The 25,611-nt window shown below is 44.1% G+C and overlaps 1 protein-coding gene across 1 annotated transcript; it reads right to left on the bottom strand.

Annotated features, from left to right (window-relative positions):
- Positions 1 to 24,151, bottom strand: LOC130383747 (F-actin-monooxygenase mical1-like). The gene is made up of 23 exons (XM_056591522.1): positions 23,908 to 24,151; positions 21,342 to 21,651; positions 20,704 to 20,911; positions 19,922 to 20,029; positions 19,391 to 19,486; positions 19,070 to 19,225; positions 17,294 to 17,394; positions 16,346 to 16,603; positions 16,097 to 16,212; positions 15,410 to 15,536; positions 15,142 to 15,211; positions 14,703 to 14,850; positions 14,238 to 14,428; positions 13,868 to 13,974; positions 11,376 to 11,616; positions 10,825 to 10,895; positions 9,655 to 10,465; positions 7,854 to 7,978; positions 7,633 to 7,734; positions 3,191 to 3,284; positions 2,441 to 2,534; positions 828 to 901; positions 1 to 426 (listed from the first exon to the last, which is right to left on the bottom strand). The coding sequence occupies exons 2-23, from the start codon at positions 21,597 to 21,599 to the stop codon at positions 266 to 268; spliced, it is 3,717 nt and encodes a 1,238-aa protein (XP_056447497.1). The 5' UTR covers positions 21,600 to 21,651; positions 23,908 to 24,151; the 3' UTR covers positions 1 to 265.
- Between the last annotated feature and the right edge of the window lie 1,460 nt (positions 24,152 to 25,611).

Raw genomic sequence — 25,611 nt, 5'->3', positions numbered from 1 at the left:
ATGCATTTTAAATGGCATCACTTTTGGTATTGTGTCTTTATTTTTCTTGAAACAATTGTAGCTGACAATGAACATAGCCGAATTACAACCAATAGCTTCAGTCATTGAGGGCAAAAATAGGCCCAATGATAGGCCCAGATTTTTTTATTTAGTTTTACAAATCAAGAGTAGGCCCTTTCCTTCTGCCGTTGTAGTCCAAGACATGCTGCCCACCAGCTTTCAAAGTACAATGCTGCCACTGGTGGATTTGTATCAATTCACATAATTATCCCATCCTGCCATCTTGTAGTTCACCAAAACACCCTGAAACAACTTGACGCTTCTCGTCCAGGAAGGCCACCACGGAGTCCCTCATGTCCACCACCTCCATCCTCTGCTGCAGGATGCGCTCCTCCTCCGCCTGCTGCTCCGCCGTCTTCTCAGAGTCTGAGACGCGCACGCCATGCGCACCGCACACACAGGCAGACACAAGAAGACCAATGCACACGCACAATCACACACGCACATGCACACACACAATCTCACACGCATACAAGCACATGCACACACACACGATTAAGAGAGGAAGATTAGTTATTATCAAGGTTTTTTGTTGAACCATTACATTGCATCAGAACATATTATTTTCTATTTTGTAAACAGCAGCAATCACAATAAATCTGACCAGTCTTATAAAGATTTTATATATATTGCATCTGTTTCATATGTCAGATCCAAGCAAGGGCATACAGGCCTGTATCCCAGCCTGCTCACAGCCGAAGCCCATAAACAATATAAATATGAATGACCTGTTTAGAACCAATCTACCCCAATTAAGCATGACATACCGCTCAGTTCCTTGTACTTCCTGAGCTCCAGTTCCAGCATGCCCTGCTGGTCTTCAAGCTCCAGCTGTCGAGACCTGCAAGAAAGCACAACAACAGAAGGGCTTATTTACAGCTAAAGGGTTAGGGGCTAGGGTTAGCCTAGCTCTTATCCTATTCAACCATCAGCCTTCATATTCACGCAAGAGAAACTAGCTGGATGATTATATTAGGAACCATATGCTTTTTATTTGAGATCTCCTTTAATGTGATAAGAAGTTTGATTACAATTGTGATTTTCCAGCCCTACAGAAATAATTATGTATTTTCAGGATACAAATGTGGCAGTGTTTACTGAAGTGTTTTGATTGTGGGCGGTGACCTTTAAATGGTGGCTCAATACTTGATTACCTTTGAAACATTTGTGCAGCAATCAACATTGACTCACAGGGTGCAATGTGTGTTTGTGCGTGTGTGCGTGTTATTCGTTCCCTCAAAGAGGAAACAGTGAACATGCCGTTGCCTATTTTCACCCTCAACACAGACAGTGTTGTGCTCACAGGGTGACAGCACAGTCACGCACTGTTGACTTGCTGCATGTGTGTCCAGAGGGGGAACAGTTATTCAACTGGATTTATGTTGTTCATGATTCTTAATAGTATCTTTCTTCTCATGCCTGGATTTAACGCTTTCACTTTTATTATTATTTTATCTTTCTGTCGTTCTTTCCACACCTCTTTTTTTTTGTGTTTTACCTTTTAATGTTTACTAACTAGTTTGACCTTTATTATTTTAGATATATTTCCATGTCATCTATCTATCGCAGGGATGGGCAACTGGCGGCCCGCGGGCCGCATACGGCCCGCATCCTCACTCAGTCAGGCCTGCACATTACTTTTATTTAATAAAAAAAAAAAGAAAAAAAAAAAAAGAAGAAACCAAGAAAACTTGGTTAAGAAAGAAGAAAAGCAGAGTATCTGTTAATAGAATTCAAAGGCAAACCCATGTGTCTAGTTTGCTTAGAAGCGATATCAAATAAATAATAAAGATTGCCACTTAAGTCGCCACTACAACTGCTACAACTGCCCTGAAGTGAATATCATGCTTGTTGGGTTTGAGTTCATTGAGTTGTTTCACTTAATGTTGGGCCACTGTTTTTCAGTTTTGTGACATCATTGAATGATGATGTATGTGAGCCCTTTGCAGTGATCAAAATACTAACCAATCATGTGGCTGTTTGAGCATGGAAAACATGAAATGAATGTATGTTGGTTCAATCAACATACCATACATAGGTTATGAATCTGGAAGATTTTGTAGGTAGTGACCTTCCCCAAAATGCACCAGAATACAGGAAATCATATCCAACAAATTGAAAAATGTGTAGCTTCTCTCAGTTTACGTCTAGTTGAACGCACAGTCACATGGCCCTCTGATGGTGATGATGAAGAATTGTGGCCCTCTTTATCATGAAAGTTGCCCATCCCTGATCTATCGTATTTGCCCTGTTTATTAGCCTTTTCATAACATCTGCTTAAAAAGATCATATGAATAAAGCTTACTATTATCATCGTCATCATTAACCTCATTATTATTATCATTAATATTATTATTATCATCATTGATATTCTACTTACGCCACTATGAGGTCGGACTCCTCAGAATCCACTGCGTTTTTCTCGTGGACCAGCTGTATCCACTGCTCGATCATCTCAGGAGAACCTCCACTTCCTGTGGAGAGGTTCAGAGGATGGTGTTAGCCATTAGCAAACATAGAGCCACGTGTGTGTAAGGGCATTAGTATGGTAGAGTACAGTATAAGATCAGGGTGTGCGTGGGTTAGATTGAGAAGAGCAACAGTCACACTATTGATACATAGATTGTTACACAACAACATCGATTTTGTTATGGGCATACAAAAAAAATAACCAAAAGAGTGGCTCACGTTTGGACCTCAAATTCATAAAAATGTTTAATTCGATATTAATCTCCATGAAATGTATCCAGGTAAAAAAATTCTAATCTAAAGTAGATATTGTTTTCAACAATAATTTGTTGAAAAATGTCATGGATACAACATTGTAAGGGAAGTCAACATTAGCTAAAAAAGAGAGAAAAGAGACAGTAAACCCATGACATTTTTTCCAGATGTGAGGTGGGTGTGACTTAGCCAGTCTATACATGAATTAACAGAAACCCTAAACCTCACAGGGACAATGTATTCCTCTCAGGGTTTGGGACAAAGTGAGAGGTTGTTGGTGTGACTAACAGCTGCCTCACAACAAGTAGGATGTCAGTGGTCCTCGTTCCCTGATCATGACTCCACACGCAGGACAACTCGGTGAGTTTGGTTGAGATGAGTAAGACGTGTGTGGCTGCTCTCTCACCTGGCTCCCCTCTCAGAGCTCTTTCCAGCACCACGCCTTTTTCCTCCAGCTCTTTGAAGGTCACCTCGATCTCCTCCAGCCTCCTCTGGATGGACTGCCCGGGGTCAAAAGTCAAACCGTTAAGGCAAGGCAAATTTATTTATGAAGCACTTTTCATACACACTTGTTACGTATTTTAAGCACATAAGCTGCCCCCACACATAGCCACTAGGAAGCAGGATCGAACACACAAGCTGCAATAACTATTCCAGCCACAGATGGCAGCACCTTTGGACAGGTGAGGAGGGCGGAGCCAATACGTCACACTGGCCACGCCTACGTCACACAGGCTACGCCTACTTGATACTAACCAGAGTGGGAGTCAGATTGAGGTCAGAGAGACATAGGCAGACCCGCAGAGAGCCTCGGGCCTAAGTCCTGGGGCTTGAAGTAGCTCTACGGTACTTCTCTCCACACGTGTTAGATACAATTCCCTCCCTTTTGCTTCATAGTTACCATTACAAAATACTTTAACAAAGTAAATGAGTTCAAAGCGACCCAGGTGGACTACTTTCTTCAAAAACGCGACACACAGCAGACTCAAAGTGCTTCAAATAGAAAAATGGTCATACAATATAAATAAATAAAGGGTTAGTAAACGAAAACAAAGGCATAGTAAAAAAATGCATTGTAGAGTAATAAAATAAAAGTAGTTACGTAAGAGAAAATAAAGGCAAAGTTAAAAAAAAATGTTTTTAAGCTTAAGTAACCATAAGAATAAGGAGTAAGGGGGTATTGCTAAAGTAGGTGAAGAGATATTTCACAAACTTTTGTAGAGTAAAACATTTTCTGCGGCATAATATTCATATATATTAAGAGACAATTGGAATATGGTTGTTTACAATCTTTAACTGTGTCAATGAATTATGTTATTGCATTATGTGATGGAAAATCTACATGTTGTTACGTTTTTCTTTATGAACTTAGGTTTTGTTTACTATTCCGTGTATGTTCTTGCCATCCTGCTCTCTTTCAGGGTCGTCTAAAATGTAAACCTTTGTGGTTGGTGATGTAATCTGTTCTCACTCTGTTCCTGTGTTATCTTCTGTTGGTTTGGGCATGTTCTTCAACCCCCTCGGGAGCGCCAGGAAACAAAGGGTTACATAGTACGGCCGCGGCCCTATTATTTATGACATCCTGAGGAACGTCAATCAATAGATTACCATCTGGTTAACAAAGGCTTTTGGTTTATTGGGGGACAGCTGCCCTCAAGAACCCAATCTAAATGTATAAGAACTCCTGACTTTAGCCACTCAGTGGACCTTTCCTTGCGAACCTTTAGAGAGTGAAGTAAGACGCAGGGCGAACTCCCATCTGAGGCCTCCGATTATTGTATTGCATGCCTGTTTTCTTGTTTGTCGATGCATGTTGTGACGAATCTTTGTTCGTACTTTTATTACAAATATATATGACCACCGATTGCCAACGAGTATTGTTTGCCTTTTGCATCTAAATATCTCATCTGTCTTCGACGCAAAATCTGATAAAGATTTGCAAAGACAACTATTCAATTACGTTATCAACCCCATAAGCTAACCCCATACACTGCCGCGATCCCTGTAGCCCTAGTGCTGCTGCTGCTAGCACCGCAAAACAACGACAAAGAGAGTAGAGCTCTTCACTCCCGCGGGACGCGACGCAAAATAGTGCAGCGCGGGACAAAAAATTAAAGCTCATTGCGGGGGCGGGCGGGATGATAGAGGTGCATTTGCGGGTGCGGGATGATACACTGCACTCCCGCAAATCAAATATGAGGGTAAAGTAAAATATACAAATTATCATGAAGCCCTCATCAATAAGCAAAACCTACTTTTCCAACAACTTTTCCTTCATGGTCAAAGCAGCAGCTGATTTTTTACCTTTAATTTTTCATTTAGACGTGCTGGTACTGACCTGCAGAGTTTTTATTTTTTTAATATGTGTTTCGTGTTTCAGTTACTGAGGCCTATTTAATGTTTTGTATGGTTGAAAACATGCAGGCTTACCAATAAATATGTTACCAATACTGGTAGCCTAATGAATTATGTGCGCGCTCGTTTTTTCCAAGCCAATGGACAGGCCTTTCCTGAGACAGAAAGTAAACATTCATCCTTGCGGGCATTTGCGGCATTGCGGCATATAATATCATAGATGCGGGCGGGAGCGGGACTAAAAATTACAGCTCTTTGCAGGAGCGGGTGGGAGCAGCAGCAGTGGGAGCAGTATGGCGACACATTAGTGCCATAATTCACTTATGTGATAAAAGATGCATTCGGGCGTATTATATTATTCCACACGCGTAGATATTAACTGCGAGCGCGCAAATTACCTCAGCGCGCGCAAAACAGCCTCTCGCACGCGCAAATTACCTCAGCGCGCGCAAAACCTCTCGCGAAAGATGTTTTACGCTCTCGCTCGAATTTAATTTTGGCACTATGGGGGAGGGAACCAAGGCAGGGTGGGCTTTCCTATGATTGGCCGTTTCTGAAGCGCGATATTTGATTGACAGCCCTCCTCAAATTCAATTCTGAATTGTACAGTAAATGGCTGAAACGATAGTTACGTATTGTAACTCCAGATTCTATGAGTATAGGCGCAGCCTTTTAAGTGTCGGCCTCATTGTCCTTTAAATAGCTGAAGAAAAGCTGTTTATTGGGAGCAGAACGTCCGCCGGCGCCCGACTATATCTGCGAAATGCGGACGTCGTTGAGGCACGCCGCACGCGGACGTAATTGAGGCCCACGCTGTTGGTGGTCGGGGATTGCACATTTTTCAGTGCTACGGCTCACGCCTAGGGATAACCCAATAGCGATAGCCTTTAAAGGCTGCGCCTATACTCATAGAATCTAGAGTTACAATAAGTAACTATCGTTTCAGCCATTTACTGTACAATTCAGAATTGAATGTGAGGAGGGCTGTCAATCAAATATCGCGCTTCAGAAACGGCCAATCATAGGAAAGCCCGCCCTGCCTTGGTTCCCTCCCCCATAGTGCCAAAATTAAATTCGAGCGAGAGCGTAAAAACATCTTTCGCGAGAGATTTTGCGCGCGCTGAGGTAATTTGCGCGCGCGAGAGGCTGTTTTGTGCGCGCTGAGGTAATCGGCGCGCGCGAGAGGCTGTTTTGCGCGCGCAGAGATCATTTGCGCGCTCGCAGTTAATATCTACGCGTGTGGAATTATATAATACGCCCGAATGCATCTTTTATCACATTAGTGAATTATGGCACTAATGTGTCGCCATAGAGCAGCACTGTAGGCCTACAAGGCGGGAGCGGGAGTGAATATTGTGTCCCCCGCAGACCTCTAATAGAGAGCTGCTCCCCCTTCGCACAAAGCCTCTGCTGGTGAATGCTCGAAGCTTTGTGTGATTTAATCGCTTTAATACCGTTCCATGTCACATTGACCGTTTTTTTGCACAACGAGCAAAAAGCTTCTCGGTCATTTCCCATCACAGGTTTCTGACAGTCTATAAATATCGGGTCGTCAACCCATGTTTGCGAAAACTTGCATTTACCCATTCTCTCATAGAGCTAGAAACTCAGCCGTACAGAACTCTGAGGGGAAAAGGCGGAAAATGTTACTGGTGTTACACCGAATTCTGTTACCCACCGACAAGTGTGGCCCCAGGGGGCGCAGTTGCACATTTTCTGCAACATGCACGTGTGCATTATAACAAAAAATATAAATAAAACATAAGATCTCCGGTGGGTCTTTCTTTTCTTGATACAAACATTAATTCTAAACAGCATTTTACACAGTAGCCTATAATAGGAAATGCTCAAAGGTAAATCTGCGGAATTTAACCATGACTGTAGCTTTTTATGGGTAAAGAAGCAACGGTGAAGGACCCTGTGAAGGCCCTATCCATTGTATGGGTCTGTAAAATGCTAATCAAATCAATCAAATGTATTTATTAAGCACCTTTAATAAAAAGGTAATTGGTTGGGGGGAGATCTTATGTTTTATACATGTTTTTGTCATGCCTGTCTACGCTTCAAACTCGTGCATATTGCAGTAAATATGCAACAGCGCCCCCTGGGGTCACACTTTTCGGTGGGTCGCAGAATTCGGTGTAACACCGGCGTCGCTATAGCAACCAGTGACGCCAACTCTAACGGTTAGGCCTACTCAGTTCAGGTCCTGTTAGCACCGTATACTGTATTTTTTAGGCTAGATGAAGTTAAAACATGCAAACAAAAAAATGGAAACTCATATTATATTGAGGTGGTGGTGAAAAATTTACTACCAAGTCAAATTGCGTTTGATACCTTTTACTACCTTTCAAGGGCCTTCATTTAAAATTGTATTTTTTACTACCTTTTACTACCGCGAGGACACCTCACGTATAGGTATTATTTGCAATAGTAGTAATTACAAAAGCAATAGTGCTGAATGTCCCTTATGAGCATTTAATAATGGCTGACCTGGGCATTACGGAAGCGCTGTAGTTCAGTCATCTTGGCTCTTCGCTCCAGGGTCCTCATCTTCCTCAGTTCCAACTTCTCTGCTTCGACGGGGTCAGAGGGCTGGGCCGGCAAATTGAAAGGCAGTGTATTTGTGCTTGGGTTTGTGCCGGTTTGAAATAATAGTTTAAGTAGCAACTGTTAGCGTCAAATTGAACACCTTTGCTCCGTTCCTAGCCTACCTTCTCGTCAGGGAATTCGATGTCGTAACTCCCAAACCTCATGCCTTCTTCATCGTCGTCATCACCGTCCTCCTCTTCATCATCCCCATCTTCTGAAGTGCTGTGGCCATGTCTGAAAGTTGTCTCTGTGGACAAGAACAGGAAAAGATGAGAAAACGATGACCTGATGTGTGTGTATAGTCCATTACTTTTGCTCTATACTGTAAATTCTAATCGCTTGAATTCCGTAGTCCGAAATAACATGTCACTCATATTCTACGAACTCTCTTGGTTTGAGCCAATCAGAAAGGCCCTAGTATAGTACACAGCTACTGACCTACAAGACGACTAGTACACAATGTAAAGCGACTGACCTATCAGGCGACTGAAACACCACGCAAAGCTGACCTATCAGGCGACTAGGACACAATGTAAATCTACTGACCTATCAGGCGACTAGGACACAATGTAAATCTACTGACCTATCAGGCGACTAGGACACAATGTAAATCTACTGAACTATCAGGCGACTAGGACACAATGTAAATCTACTGACCTATCAGGCGACTAGGACACAATGTAAATCTACTGACCTATCAGGCGACTAGGACACAATGTAAATCTACCGACGTATCAGGCGAATGGTATACAACATATCATATATCAAATCTAGTATCATTATTAGGGCTGGCCCGAATGCCATTTTTCAGGCTTTGAATACTCGTTGGTTTTTCCGAGCGAATATTCGAATACTCGTTCCAGAAAAAAACACCATCAAAAACCACATTAATAATCCCTATACTCCCTGGAACCGATTTTGACAGTATCTGCATATTTTGTTGAAGATTTAATAGCTTTTGAACGTTATTTTAGTAGGCTTAAGTAGGTTGAAGTTCCTTAGTTTTTCCCTGTGAAAGCGAACAGCTGTTGCTCCGTTCCAAATCAGCTGTTCTCTGCCATCTCAGCCCTTACGGGAGCGTTTCAATTCATCCTGGAACGTGCATCTTTTCAGGGAATTTGTACAATAAATCCATAACAAATACCGAACATTGATTGTCTCATGTGTCTATATTATATCCATTATATTGACCGGGTATTCCCAAGACGCTCACGCTCTGCAGCAAGCCAGTCACAGTTGATTGGCGCGGCACTGTACAGCGAACGTAAACAAACAACTAAGCTAAGGTTTTAAGTATTACTTTTCCTCCAGAGATCCCGCTAATGTCGTGTTATAAAGTGAAGGGAAACAAGATATCTATTCTTCCTCCACCTCTCTCGCTTCTCTGCTTGGTGTCGCTGACGCTTATAGTTTGCCTCCCTCGCACTGGTAACGTCACGTACGTGAAAAAAAACAACAACGAAGCTCCGAATACTGATTTAAGCTTTGAATACTAATTTTCCGAACGAGTATTCGAATATTCAAATAATTCGGGCCAGCCCTAATCATTATCTCATCAGTTTACCCTGTTGTGATAAACCTTAGATTGGGTTATTCTAGTAATAAATGACAATCATCATTCTACAGCACAACTATTTCAATTACATAATAGTGTTTTTGTGCCATTGACAAATGTTTTGGTGTGACTTTGACGGCAATCTTTTGTCAGGGTTTGTCAGCATCTCCTCCCAGTTTTCTCATCCATTCCCGTTCTTATAAGTGTGTGCATGTAAGCGCGAGGCAAGAGAGGCTTTGGCCGACTGACAGTTTGCTCTTGTTAACCGCTTATGCTAAGCCCCAAAAAACGTTGCCTACTCTAGCAGATAAAGGAGCTGGTTTAGAAGGGGGTTGGGGGGGGGGGGGGGATGGGCCGGCGTTACTCACCCACTCTGCCCGGGTGGGGGGTGAGGACGCTGAGCAGGGGGTCTCTGGGGGAGACCTTGGAGCGGACCCTGGTCTTGGCCTGGCCGCCCGGCTCCTCTTTCCTGCGGAAGCAGCGGCGGGATCTCTTCCCGCGCTGCAACGTGCTGCCACTCCAGTAGTCCTCCTCCTCCTCCTCCTGCCCCGGGTCCTGGCCCTGGCCCTGCCCCACCGGCTTGGGGGGGCTCGGCCCCCCCGCCGTGGCCGCGGACGAAGAGGAGCAGCTGGAAGACCCCCCGGGGGTCTCAGAGTCCGAGTCGGCGCTGAAGCTCTGGAGGTTCACCAGTTGACACACCTCTGACAGCTGCAGCTTCCGCAGAGACTGCTTGGGCCGGGAGTCCTTCTGGCAGGGGGACCCCCGGTCCTGGTGCTCAGGGGACCCCCCGGGGTCTTCGTCGTCGGCTAGGGGGGAGACCAGGTGGAGGGTTCGCGGCTTGGGGACCGGAGGCGAGGGCTGCGGGCTGGGATGGTTCTTCTTGGAGACGCGGGGCTTTGGGGTAGGAGGGGACGCGTTGGGCATGGTGGTCTTCTCCTTCTCCTCCTCTTCCTCTTCAATGGGCGCCACCATCCCGGTAGCATGAGGGGGCTTTGCAGGGGACTGGGGGTTCCCCATAGGTCCAGGGATGGTCTGGTGTTGATCTCCCTGGACTGGATGTGGCCGTGTGGGTCCAGAGTCTAGCGTGTGTTCTAGATCCTCGTCTGAGGGGGAGGGAACGTCTTCATCACTAGAAGTGCTGTTCTCTTCATCCGTTAGACTGTCTCCTCCTGCACACACCTGGACCAATCCAAAACGACAAAGAAAAAACAACAACAGAGGGTAATGAAGAAAATACAATAACTGTGCTGCGTTAGTTTCTCTTCCATGCGCCGTTAGGAAGGCATTTGAGCCCACAATTCCCACACTGGTACAAAATTGCTCTCTTTGAATTAATTGACTCCGCTCACTCGCTTTCCTCATATTTCTTTTAGCTTTCCAGCGCAGACTCCACAGAGCTGCAGCAGCTGATGAGCATCATCATATCCCGCGGCAGGGCGCGCTCGTACATATCGGCGCGTTTAATTCCGACTGTTGGCCGACGTTAAGTCACGTTAGTCTGGAGAGGCGACGGTAATTCTTTCCCCGGGGGGACCCACCTCATCGTAAGAGTCCTCGGATCCGTTCGCGGGGCCCAGGTGTTCGGAGTGCAGCTCGCAGTAGAAGGTCCCTGTTTGAACCAGACGGGAGAGGAGTGGAGAGAGGTGACACGAGGAACGCAGCCCTTTTCAACGGATATTACTCCAGTATTCATCCAAAAGATGAAGCCCTTCTTCATGTCCCAAATAATTCATGCGGATACATAAGTGACAAATGGGTGTGTAATTATACCAGGAATAGACTTCCACTGAGCACTTTAATACCACAGGTGCTGCAGCTGTTAATGTTCCTCTTTTTTGGGCTTATGCATGAGGAACAATTATGTGTTATTTTAGGTAAATGTAAAACTATTGAAAGACGAACATGACCAACGAATCCCAGAAGCAATCCCTCGAGTGGGCAGGCAATCCTTTTCATCCCTTACAATGAAATGCTTGAAATTCTCAACATCACAACACACCGTCCCAATCTGTGCGTGTCGAGCGTAAACCCACAAATACAAACACCCCGAAGCCCTCGATGTGTGAGGGATCAATGGTGGCCCACCCACCTGTGGTCTGGTGGAAGGTGTAGCCGCCCAGCCTCAGCGGGTGTCCACATTTGTGGCAGGTGAAGCAGTGGCGGTGGAAGAACTTCCCCATGGCGTTGACGCGGGCCAGGAGGTACAGCCGCTGGCCACAGCTGTAGCAGTCCTCGCTGCTGCTGCCCAGTGCCGGGGCCGAGTCCGTCTCGATGTCCCCCTTCACACCGGAGCCCTGGTTCCCCTCCGGGGCAACAGGGGGGGCTGCAGGCTGAGGGAAGCAAAGGAAGTTGGAAGTCAGAGAAAAATGCTTAATTTTCTTTTCCCAGTTCAGTCGTATGCGTTTTTTATCCATTTATTTTATTTATTTAAGGTTCACTGTGCAAAATTTGTGCAAACATTTACCCGTGATACGTTGACTAGTTTAGACTTCTGCTCTCGTTTTTTCGAACGCATCACTTGTATATTACTGTACAGCATAAACAAATTTGCTAATTACAGTAGCTCAGCATATCAAGTATTTCTACTCAACCTTTTCTCCCATGTTGAAATAAGTGTTTATCTTATACAGTAGGCCTACTCTAGTATATCAGCACTTGGGTTGGTAAACAAATCAGTACAACCAACATGAATTTGAAGTTTTATTCATGAAAAAATATGAACTATTTCCAAAAATAAAACGTGTCAAAATAGTCACAGCTCATCTTCTCCTACTGTCTCCTGGTAGCCACGGTACTGCCCATCTTGTGCTGGGTAATTAGCTCTGATGGCCTGGACCAGAGATGTGGACTCGAGTCTCGAGTCAAGATTTTGATGACTTAAAAGTCGACTTGACAAAATGACGCATGACTTGCGACTCGACTTACACTTGAATGCTATTGATTTGAGACTTGACTCGGACTTTGCCTCGTTGACTTGTAATGACTCGACATGTCTTGAGTCAAAAACATTTATTGTTTTAGATATCTAACCTATTTCCCGCCTAGAGGGCTAGACACACAAGACGCATTCACTTGCGGGAAGATGAAAAAAAAACAGCCAGCGTGGAAAAATCGACACTTCAATAATATCAAAACGAAATTTCGATATCGTTTATACTTTATTCAGAATAACAGTTTTAGTTTCATATCGGCTGCGTTTTGAGTTGGTCCCATTGAAGCCGTCTGGCCAGCCTCTCACACTTAAGAGATCGTAACTAAATCATTGTTCCACCCTTTACCTTCGTTCAAAAATTTAACAAATCTACACAGTTGGTCTCATTGATTTACGTTGAGCGCTGGAGGTGAGGACATTCAGCAGTGTTGCCAGATTGGGTGTTTTTTACCGCCCTATTGGGCTACATTCTGAGGACTTTCAGGCAGTGTTGCCAGATTGGGCGGTTTTCCCACTCTATTGGGATGCATACGATTTCGGCGCATGCGCATATCATGACACATTTGAAGACAGAAACAATGAACATATTAACTGTATTGATAAGAAATGACTGTACATTAGAGTGATATGTTGAAATTATGATCAATAGCCTAATAATGACATCAAGTAAAAATTAGTAGTTTGTAGTCCTTCGCCCTTCTAGCAGGCAAGCAAAGTTTTACTGAGATGACGTCAAACGCGCCATTTGACTTAATCTCAGGAGAACGTTAGATCAGGAAAGCTGGGCCAAGGAAAGACTGGGTTAGACTGAGGGGGAAAAAACTTTTTTTCATATTACAATAGCGATTTTATAATGATAGAACGCCGGTTCTGAATCTGTGAAGTATCCCTTTAATAAACATGAAAATTTCAATGTGACAGAATTAGTCAAAATTTCTATTAACAAAATTATCTAAAGATGATTCTCTGTCAATGCTGATGGATGATGATAACGTCTGAATCTGAGCATAATTATTATTTTTTTTGAATTGTTTAACTGTTTCAGAGTTTGGTAAGATCCAAATCTACATACAATTTGGGGGTGACCACACAGCTAATATTATAATGACTTAATATGTTTCCGCTAATATTATGTGTTTATAAGTTTCAGCTAGGGTTAGGGTGCATATGATTTAGCTCATATTTTGGATTCATATTATTCAGCAGAAATGATATTGTGTTCTATTATTTCAGCTTACATTATAAACAGTTCTTATGTTTCCGCCTCCTCTCTTACAAAGCCTGTGAGCAATTGGCGAGTACGTTGAGTCACTTTGTCCCACCGTAGAATCATACCCTGAATAAGATTCCTGCTACTTTATGTCACACTGTGAAAGTAAGATCATGGCCATTTCAGGTCTTTAAGACAGGAACAGAGAAGCACCGCTCTTGCTTGATACGTTCGCCATGCCAACCTTCTGCAGATATACACAAGTCTCATCGCCCATGTTGGCTTTCTCCTGTCTCTTCTACATAAGCCAACCTCACTACACACGAGGGTCTTGACGCAAACACCAGAAGCAAAACCTTAATCCTACCTCTGGTTGGCATATTGACAAGAACCCTTGATAGAGGGGTGATACCGTGTGCTGTGTAAACAGTGGGCTCACCTTTGGTCTCTGCAGCGAGTTGTGCTTCAGCTTGCTCAGGAAGTAAACGGCAGACAGCAATCGCGGCAGAGTCAGGGGCTTGGGCAGGTCCGGGACGTCTGCAGGCTCTGGTGGTCCACAAAAGGAGAGGGATTCACACACAACAACCAGTCTCCCTGCGGTGCTGCACACAAAATCAATCAGTGTACTATCGGCAAAATAAGCAGCAGAATCAATCATTATCAATAATATGGGGTATGCAAATGATCATTCAATATTGTTATAAAACATTTTTCTTAGAAAAAAATTTATATTATTTTATTGTTGTTTTAATTGTTATCGCGGCTGAGACCTTGTTAGGAGGGCCAGAGATCCATTTCTGAAGGCATACCTTTTTTGTTCTTTGTGAGGACGTCGTGGACCTGGGTGAGGTACAGCACCATGGACAGCTTGTCTATCAGGCCACTGCTGGCCATGGCACTGGCGGCCATCACCGGGGAGATGCTCAGCTCCCGCTCCAGAAGATCCATGGCCAGTTGGTGGTTGTGAACCGCATTGGACTCATTCAGAGACGACATGTCACTGAGACCAGACGAGGATCACAACGGAACAACCAAATGACAATTATTAATTACCATTTTAAAAATGATTAATTAATTCCTTATCTCCCCATTTATAACCAGGGTTCCATCTGTGGGTTATCTCAAAATTCACAAACTAATAAATTAGGAACCAGATAAACAGATTAATGCACAGGGTATCATCCCTTTAAAACAGTCCATGTAAAGGTTCTTACGGTAGCTGTGTTGTTTCTACAAGGAGATTATCCTACGAGCCACACGCTAACTGGACTCACATGAGCTGGGGTCTGAAGTGGTGGATCAGGGCGCACAGAGCTAGGCCCGAGGTCCACGACAGGGTGAAGTCCTTCACTTCTACTCCGGCGTAGCCCGCCGTGTTCTTCTGACACCACCTCAACAGATCCTCCACACCACCCGCCGATTCTGGGACCAGGACAGGGAAGACATTTACATGAGGTTGACGAATCTTAACGGTCCCATATTATACCAACAGTTGTGAGTGTGATTAGCCGTTACAAGCAGTTCTGAAACTCTACCTCTTCTGACATCACAAGTGGGCGTGTCCACCTAGATGTGTGCTGAATAGATCAGTCTACCAACCTACTCAGTGGACTGTAACAAACGTTGCTCATCTATCCAGCACACATCTAGATGGACACGCCCACTTTTGACAACAACAAGGGAAATAAATAAAACAAACAACCGAGCACTGACCTTGTCGTAGGTGAGCGCCTATGTTCTCCTTGCTCGGAGGGATGTCGTTGACGTGGTACAGGTGCTGTACCTAAAAAATGACAGACACGCATCGAAACGGTGGACGGGTGACCCTCCCCAGAAGTAAAGACGGAGCTTTGATCAATGCATTGTGACAAACCTTTGACACTACATTTGTAGTGGAATTGTAACCACGCAGCAATTTGTGTAACTCCAATAAACACAAATCTGTTCACACTCTGTTCAGGAGGGGGGGGGGCAGTCTGACCTGGTGAACCTGTATGGCGGACAGGTTGACATGCCGGTAACGCGTCGAGGGTCTGATGCTGTAGGACGTGTAGTTATTTTTGGTGTTCCCCGGGTCGGTCTGGGACAGGAGCTGGTAGATACTCTCTCTGTGTGGGACAAGGGGGAAGAGATACTGTATAAGATAGAGCTGGATAATCAAATTAAATGGTTTACGATACATAGACGTCGTTCAAATAAAGTCTGAAGTGACTACTCTTTTACACATTCTGAACATTCATGATAAAGGTCATTTCTTATTATGTAAACTACTAATCTTACATCTTCTACCTTTGATAATTTTAGAAATGTTAAGGATCCGAAATTGTTTACTTTTGGATTCCAGGTTCAAATGGATTGAATTGCTTTATTAATCCCAGATGGGAGGAGAGACAGAAGAGAGAGACAGAAGAGAGAGAGAGAGAGAGAGAGAGAGAGAGAGAGAGAGAGAGAGAGAGAGAGAGAGAGAGAGAGAGAGAGAGAGAGAGAGAAAGAGAGAGCGACAGAGGAGGAGGCTGAGACAGAGCGAGAGAGAGAGAGAGAGAGAGAGAGAGAGAGAGAGAGAGAGATAGAGAGAGAGAGAGAGAGAGAGAGAGAGAGAGAGAGTGTGTGTGTTTGTTATTGTTGTATGTATTTGATTGGTGTTGATGACTCAAGTGCTGTCTCCTACCGCTCAGCCAGCACTTTGAGGTAGGGGATTCCCAGGCCCCAGCTTCTCACCATCCACGCTGTGTCAAAGGCAGCAAAGAAACCCCGGGCAATACCCGTTCCCAGGGGCCAGAAGGGCTGCACAACCAAAACACAAAGAGAACATTAGAATGTATGCCAAACATTCTGCCTATAGTTCTTTGCTTTAGAACACATGTCTGGCAGAAGTAGCTGCGCGTGTGTGATGTGGCAGGTGAACGGACGGACCCACCTCCACCAGGCTGTCCCCGACCAGGCCCATGAGCAGCTTCTTGCCGTGGCGCTCCCGCACCAGCGAGGCGTGCTCGGCGCGGTGCATGCAGGTGAAGTCGAACATGGCCACGTCGCGCCGCCCCGCGGTGTTGGTGGCGAACTCCAGGTCGGGCAGCTGGCGGTTGGTGGAGAAGTTGGCCGCCTCATAGGCGTAGCGCCACAGGGCGTCATGGTCCACGTTCTCCCGGGCCAGCAGCTCCTCAGCGTCGCTGTAGTCCTGGGAGGAGGGCGATACGATACGATATGAAACGATACGATACGATACGATACGATACGATACGATACGATATGACACGATAGTACTACTGAAATTTGACCTGCATCCCAGCAGCACCATTTACAAACATCACAGACAAGACAGAATATCAAAAACAGGACATCAAGACAGGACCCAAAAATGAAATGTTATAAACATCTAAGGCCCATCAGCTTACATCTGATCTGGGATTATGTGCCTTGTTCAGGTCAAGGATTGACTGGTGAACAAAAGAGTGCGGGGATAGGGGGACGAGGGATGATGACTTGGTTGATTAGAACCTGTAAAACCCTTCTTTGGATAGGAGAACTGAGAGGGCCCAAAGAGGGCCCGAAGGGGGCCAGAAAGAGTCAAGGGGCCCCTGGCAGGATAGCGTTTAGAAAACTAGGGGCGAATAAAGTTTAAGGGTTTGCGTGTTTTACAACCAAAAGTTACTTTGTTCACTGCCTGTGGTCTGCAGCTTACGTGTATTGGGACCCCCCAATACTCATTGTAACATGCATCTATGTGTATATATTATATAAAAAAAGGGATTTTATCTAATGATATAAATTAAATATATCATTAAGACCATCAGTTAATCAGCTCCAAGCTGGAGGCTAGAGAGTAAGAGAGAGGCTTTGTACGTGTGTGTATTTGTGTGCGTGTTACCTGTTTAATGACCCCCTTCTTCAACAGACTCTTTTTCTTGGCAGTCATCACAAAATAGTGGGTGTCGTCCTTATAGTAAACAATGTTTTCTAAATCAATACCTTTGGAGAGAGGCAGGGGGAGAGGAGACAGGGAGGAGAGAAAATAAGACTCTCGCAGACAAAAGAAAAAACAGTTTAATCTGGATTGGAATTGAAAAGGGTGGGGAGCTAGCACATCCTACCTGACGAACCGCACCTATCAAGTGACATGGAATGGCTCCTTGTCCAAATCATGCACACTTGAAACTGGTGTCCCTCAAGGCTCTGTACTGGGGCCTCTTCTGTTCTCCCTCTATACCATATCTCTGGGCTTGGTAATTGCATCACACGGCTTTTCCTATCACTGCTATGCTGACGACACTCAGTTGTTTCTCTCTTTCCCCTCATCTGATAAAACCCTGATTGCAACACGCATATCGGAATGTCTGGTGGACGTCAGCACCCGGACAAATGCCCATCACCTGAGGCTTAACCTCCAAAAAACCGAGCTCCTCCTAATCCCAGGGAAAGATTGCCCACACATGGACTTACTGGTCACCGTCGAGAACATCACTGTATCTCCCTCTCCAACTGCCAGAAACCTCGGTGTGGTATTGGACAATCAGTTATCCTGCATTGCAAACATCACTGCGGTCGCCCGATCCTGCAGATTTGCACTTTACAACATCCGCAGAATCCGGCCCTTCCTCACAAAGGAAGCAGCTCAGCTTTTAGTCCAATCACTGGTCATCTCCAGCAAAATATTAACAAAAAAGATTCGGGGATACTCAAATTAGATCCGGGGCTTTAGCCCCGAATAAAACAGCCTAGTGACGCCACTGGTCCTATTCATCCCCAAATTGCAATGTGACATGCCTGCCGCCACCTAGTCTGACCTAGATGGAATTCATTTTTCCATAAGAAATCATGCTTTACAATCAATTGTCAGTCATAGCTGTGTTTTGGGCGTAACATGCATTCAACCAACTTCTCCCATCTCAACCTGACACAATGAACTTAAAGAGTTGGTATAGCCTATTTTAGGCTACGTTCTCCACGGAGCAGATAGGCTACATGGCGTAATGAATGAAGCACAGGACCCAGCCTCCCTCACTTGAGCTTTACCCGAATAATTTAACTTTTCGTAGCCTACAAAACGAAGGACATTTTCTTAGAAGGCTGGGCTATAGCCAGATGCTCATTTTTTGTTAATGCATGATGACAGCTCACCCACAGCAGCTCTTATCAGTTTGGAAAGTTCACCCTTTTCTACGTGTGATTTAACTAATGTTAAAATTTACTATAACATTTTTTAGTGCATCTTTTGTAGTCCTGAAGGTTTCTGCTAGTCTGTGGCCGAACTACTTTCTGATAAAACAACATTTGCCAGTCACAAACAGCCTTCCCGTCCGCGCGTCTTCCGATCCCTATAGTGCACTCGCTCTCAGATGAGTGTAATATTTAGCCATTCAATCATCCAGTCGGTCAGTTGTTTCACCACTACAACCCCCACTTTACCACCTCCAGCAGGCCAGTAGCAATATTGATTGTGTAAGTTCTGCTCAGATATTGTTGAGCAGAGTATATTGTTATACCATAGAATACTGGAAAGAAACGCACACACACACACACACACACACACACACACACACACACACACACACACACACACACACACACACACACACACACACACACACACACACACACACACACACACACACACACACACACACACACACACTGGGCCAGTCACCTGTTTGAGTGAGCAGATCATGGAAGAACTTCTGGTTGTAGATGCGGGCCACTCCGCTGATCTCAGCCACCCGGGCCTCGGCCGCAGTGTGTCTGTTGGTGAAGTTGGCCGTGATGCCGATCGCTAGAGTCGCCCTGAGCTCCTTTTGCTTGAAGCCTGCAAAGAGACCGTTATGGAAGTGATTTATGTTAATACACCATTGTATTTGATAAGTGGAATAAGTGATCAATTTTCCTTACTGTGTGTGTGTGTGTGTGTGTGTGTGTGTGTGTGTGTGTGTGTGTCTGTGTGTGTGTGTGTGTGTGTGTGTGTGTCACACACCATCAGGGAGAAAGCTCCCCCCTCCAGCAGAAATAAAGACATCAAATTCAAAGGCCAGCGTAGGATGGGGATTAGGATGCAGTTTTGCAGTCCAACCTGACATGACAAAGCGCCATTTAAATATAAGAAAAAACACAGTTACAATACAGATGGTATCATAATTTCTATAAAACAAACACTTTGTGCATTATGGTTTAAATGTAGCAGTCATTCATGTTTCTGAAACTTTTTTCAGGTAAAACCCTGAATTTGTCTAAAAGCAAGCCAGCGATCGCTCTATGTTTGTATGAGGGTCACCTGCTGGTTTCGAAGAGAGGAAGTATCATGAGTATCACCCGATAAGCGTATGTCATAAATTCTTAGCCTGTTAAGCCCTTTGAGACTGTAATGGTGATTAAGGGCCATACAAATACAATTTAATTGAATTGAATATTCTACATGGCGGCAGAATGACGTTACTGCTCAACGATCTCTCGATAGCAACAATAAGCCAGTCTCGTGTAAGGAGGCTAACAGGTCACATTGTGGCACCTTTGTTCCCGGAGGGCTCCTCCAAACCCTGGAACTCCACCGCAGTCAACACCTCCACCCCCAGGACCAAAGCCACCTTCAGCAGGATGAGCTGCAGCTGGCGAATACCTGCACAGAGACACGGGATGTTACAGCTAGTTATAAACAAATGATCATAAACATTACTATGATAAACATTCTAATTATTATAACCATAATATACATGTTCATATAGATTATTATGATGATTATTATTATAAATTAAATAACTTTTATCATATACATTATTATGATACATATTATCATAAGAATAATATAATGGTTATTATATTATTCTAAATGATGATATAATGGTTATTATATTATTCTAATCAATACGATTATAGTATTATCAACAATATTGATAATATATCACGACTGGTATTGTGTGTGAAAAATGTCCTAGCTCCTGGCTACAGTTTCAAAAGCCTCAGTAACTAAATATTTGACAACAGGTGCAACTATGCACACAAGTGACTCCCAGCTCACAGTGACGCGTAATCTAGTTTCTTCTTTGTGGTAGACCACATTTGAGTCCTCATCTACCGAATGATTGACGGTCACCTGGTAACGTGTCATGGTCACATGGTCCCATGTCGCCACACCATGTGACACGCACACACACACACACACACACACACACACACACACACACACACACACACACACACACACACACACACACACACACACACACACACACACACACACACACACACACACACACACACACACGCTCCCAGTTATTCCCAGTGTTTCCTCACTGATGTGGTCCAGGGTCCCGGTGCAGAATCGACCGTAGAGCTTCTTGGCTCCGAGCCCTCGGAGGTCGTAGATGGTGTAAGGCCACAGGTGCAGCACGTTGTTCCTGGAGAAGGACGCCCTCTTCTCCACCACCAGCACCTGGGCCCCTAGCAGGGCCAGCTCCACGGCGGCCCTCAGCCCACATGGTCCGGCCCCCAGCACCAGACACTGAGCAAGAAGAACGAGGACATAAATCCTAGCGGTAGAACTCATACTACTACTACTTGTAGCACTGTGTTCATAGTCACAGTGTGAACCTTTTAGTTTGGTTTTCACACTTCATAGAGTGTCAACGCACCTAGAGTGAGCGCCATGTGAAAGCACTTTAGAGACGACACCTCGCACTTCCCAAACACATGAACGCACTTTCAGATCATCTGCGATTTTACCTGCAACCCACCAGTTGCAAGTCAACCGGTTCTGGTAGATATGCAGACACTGGTGGCCAAACGTATACAAATCAATATAAAACAGAGTGAAAATGTCCATCGCTGCACTAAAGTCAAATTAAGTAAAGGCATTGCCAGCCATGGGTCTCTATAGGCTATAGAGAAATGAAATCCAAAGTGGTTGCTTAAGTCATAGGGGAACCCGTTACCTTGTTTTCGGCACAGGCCTTCCTCTGCTGGTAGTCCTTGTGTGACGCCCTCTTATCAATCTCCTTCCACAGGTCTTTGGCCTTCCAGTAGTTCAGCCTTTCCTTCAGCTTGGGGTAAAAGACCCTGAAGTCCTTGGGATCCACTTGTAGCTGCTGGCACAGCGCCGAAAAGTGTTGCTGTACATCCCTGCAGGATTCAGCCGTGACGAAGAGGTCGAACAGAGCATGTGAGGGGTCGCTGGGCTCCTGGTTCGCCATAGAGACCCCAAGGCGTCTTCCCTTGGTTTACTTTAGTCGCTTTGGTGGTCAGCTGTAGAAATGGAAAGAGGAAATCATAAAGGTTGGAATGATATCGGGCAGGTCATCGGTCCTACCCCCCTCCCCACGGTGGTTCCTCTGCAACTTTATGAGTTACTCAAACGCACACACACTCACAAACACACACACAATGACGTCTCATTCTCACACCAGGACTCAGCAGTCAGCAAGTCATTAGTTTGGCCAGGCGATAAACCTGGTCTGGGATGTGTTACAACATCAAAGATACACATGAAAACTAAACCCTTGTAAAAACACTCTCTCTGCTTATAATGGAAGCTTGCCTTGTGTGCATTTTTTTTTCTCATGCCTAAAACATATATTTTTTCTACAGTACCGAAAGAGAAAGAGTGTGGTTAGGCATCAAAACACTCCCAGAGACCGTGCTCGGGGAAAGAACTTAATGCTCGAACAAAAGATAACAAACTAGGTGAGGCCATCAACACAGTGGGGCTAATCAAAAAGCCTGTGTCTCCAGCCTGTGTCTTTCTGGCTGTGTCTCCAGCCAGAAAATGTTTTGGATACAAGCTGCCAAGAATTAATCGAGATTCAAGCAACTCACCATGGCTGAACTTTGGAACAATTTGACATAGACGAGTTAGAGCTAATCATCTAATGGTTGGTCCCAGTGGTCATGTGGCTGGATTGGTCAAAGATTAAATCATTTCAACTTGGAGGCGGGTCAGGAACACACCTTTACCCTTCCAATACAATATAATGTAATATAAATACTATAATAATATTGTAATTATCCCATGTAATGATCTAGTATTGTCTACTTGTACCCACCTGGTAACAGATGTATAAATATTCAGTCAGTTCCCCCCCGTAATTTCATATTTTCAAAAGTACATTCTGTGTGACAGACATATGTTATGGAGCAAATTTAAAAAAATCGTGGGATGCATCGATCCGTGGCTCAAAAATCGTGATACAAACCGAATCGTGAGTTGGTGTATTGTTACAGCCCTAGTCTTTTGATACAATACCAGAGAGGCACACTGCGGGAAATATGAATTTTCGTTTCCAAATATTTTTTAAAAACGAAAATATCTGTTTTAGTGTGTGTATGGTCAATTAAATGGTTTTATATCTTAAACAAATTCCGTTGCTAAGAGGAGGCGCGCAGGATCAATATCCTAATTAAATAGAGTTAGTCGGCCAAAAGATCGTCAACAGACCTCCGACACTTTCAAATGACGTCAAATCTTCATAAACAACATGAAATTCTTAGGATTTGTTCTGTAAATTAATTTATGCATAATATTATCTTATTTTTTATGATTGGTACCGAATCTGCCCAAATAAGTACTGGAACACAGGGAGGCCAAAATTAAGAGGTGCCGGATCTTCTTCCGGTAGGAAGAAGGAAAATCTTGGCAAGGACACTGGAAGAGATGTTTCTAAAAGATGCACACAGCACTGGCATAGCCAAGGGGGACCCCCCCCCTGAAATATAGAAATACAATAATATAAAATATTATAAAACGTCAAATTCTGTGCCGTTAGGTCAAATTAGGCCTTGAAAATTGACGTAACAGACCTTGATATAGAAAACGGTAATAACAGGATTATTTAGAAGAACTTATTCTAAATGCATACTTCCCTTTCATGTATATTTCTAATAATAAAATATTGACATAAGAGTGGCTTCCATGGCCTTTAAAAGTTGCAACTCTCGATTGTCACCTTTATGCAGCATATAACGCTAATACGAAGGCTGATAATCACGCAAAAGACACAGACTCCTTTCGTAATGCTCAGATGTAGTTTCCCTTTCCGTCGATTTTGGGATGGTAGTTGCTTTGCTGTATTTAGAAGTTAACTCACAGTGGAGACACGGAAAGAGGAGGAGATGAGGAGAGGAGAGTAAAGGAGGAGTAGAGAGAAGACATGCAAATAAGAGGAGGGGAGTAGAGAGGACAGGAGTGAGGGAGAACAGACCAGCAGAAGATTGATATGCCATGTCTAATTGGGTCATTAATAGCTCAATGGGAAATAAAATCAATAATTTCTAGATATAACTAGGTTACAATTTATGTTTCTGAAACGATATCATCTCCCACTGTAATTAATTCCTTGTTACGCCACTGGCAGACACAAACCATTATTACACAGAAACACAACAAGCGTGAACAAGACTCACATTTCTGAATAGCCCGGCCATGTTGAGACGGCTACACACAGGCAGCATTTAAAATGTAATCTGATACAGGAGACAAGTTGCAAATTAAGTGAATTTGCTTACCTTATACTATAGCACATCGTTCATGGTAATTTGGTCTCTATCAAGTCTTGGCTCCAAACTCCTCGGTGCTTCTACATTTGTCAGCTACTTTTATTAGGTGTCTTTTCTAAGTTACTTCCACTCTCTATGGACCTTGATATCATAGCTGGGTTCCATGTACTAATAAAAATTATCTGCCTTTCAGCTGTTTATTGTTCTACCCTTGCTCTAACCTTTGCTCGGTGTTGAGGTGGGGCATTTTTGGGCCATTCCCCCCCTAGCGGTCATTAATGCCCCTCCTACCACAGGTCATGGTATTGCCAAAAGAAAATCCCTATTAGTTAATTTTAATTTAATTAAAGTTTTAATATTAAATGTGCAAACTGTAACTTAAATGAAATAAAATATATGAATGGGGAAATCGCATAATTTTGGTTGTGCATGCATAGCAGGTTAGGCTATGCATGCAAAGTATATGAGCCTATACAGAGCATCTATGAGCAGGCAGTTAGGAAAAAGCAAAGAAAATAATTTCCAACTCCCAACACCACTCTTCCCTGAATATGAAACCCTGCCATCAGGGAGAAGACTCTGTGTGCCACTATGCAAATCTAACCGTCCTAAATTATCATTTGTCCCAGCCTCCATTAAGCTGACGAACAATGTGCAACAATAGGTTTGCACTTTAGCACATAGCACTTTATCACATAGCACTTTAGAATTAAGCAATTTAGCACATAGCACTCTATCCATAAGTTCTAGTGCAATAAACACTTGCACTTTATCACAATACTTTAGATTTCTATGTTATACAGCAAGGGGCAATTTAAGTCTATCAAGCTCCATGTTCTCAATGTTAAAATGCTGATTTGTCTGGTTGTGTTTGTGTCTGTGGTTGTGTTTTTTTGTTCTGTTGTACTCTGTGTATGTTAAGAAAGCAATGATGCACTGTGCCCAAGACAAATTTCCCCACGGGGACAATAAAGTTGAACCTTGACCTTGAAATCGTCGATTATCTGACAAGGAACAAACTCTTCAAACCTGTCCAGTCGGGGTTCAGGAATTTCCACTCAACTGAAACTGCTGTGACAAGATTTGTAAATGATATCCTTCTTGCTTTGGATACAAATACAAGCTCAATGCTTGTGCTGCTGACCTGAGTGCTGAGTTCGACACGATCGACCACAGCACTCTTCTTCACCGTCTTGAGCACTATGTTGGTTTCAGGGGTACAGCCCTTGGCTGGGTTGAATCGTACCTCACAGGTAGAACACAATTTGTGCTCCATGAGGGTTCGGAATCGAAGCACCGCAAACTACGCTTTGGCGTACCACAAGGGTCGGCCCTTGGTCCATTACTTTTTGCATGCTTCCCTTGGGCGAAGTGATCCGCAGCTTCTGAATTAGTTTCCATTGCTACGCTGATGACTTCCAGCTCTTCATTCCTGTAGATTCAGGGGACTCTGCCCAGATCCAGAAAGTTGAGTCCTGTCTGGCTGCGGTGAAGAGCTGGATGTCACAGAACTTCCTACAGCTTAACACTGGGAAGACAGAGCTGATAATTATCGGCTCAAAGCAGGACCAGAGAGAATTTGAGGATGTCTCACGGTGGTTGGATAGCTTCGCCATCCCAGAGTCCATCTGTCAAAAATCTTGGTGTCCTGTTCGACCCTCAACTGTGCTTTGACCAACATGTTAGAAGCACAACTAGAATTGCCTTTTTCCA

Source organism: Gadus chalcogrammus, chromosome 1 (assembly GCF_026213295.1).
Source record: "Gadus chalcogrammus isolate NIFS_2021 chromosome 1, NIFS_Gcha_1.0, whole genome shotgun sequence".
Taxonomy (NCBI): Eukaryota; Metazoa; Chordata; class Actinopteri; order Gadiformes; family Gadidae; genus Gadus; species Gadus chalcogrammus.
This window is presented reverse-complemented; position numbering and strand designations above follow the sequence as displayed.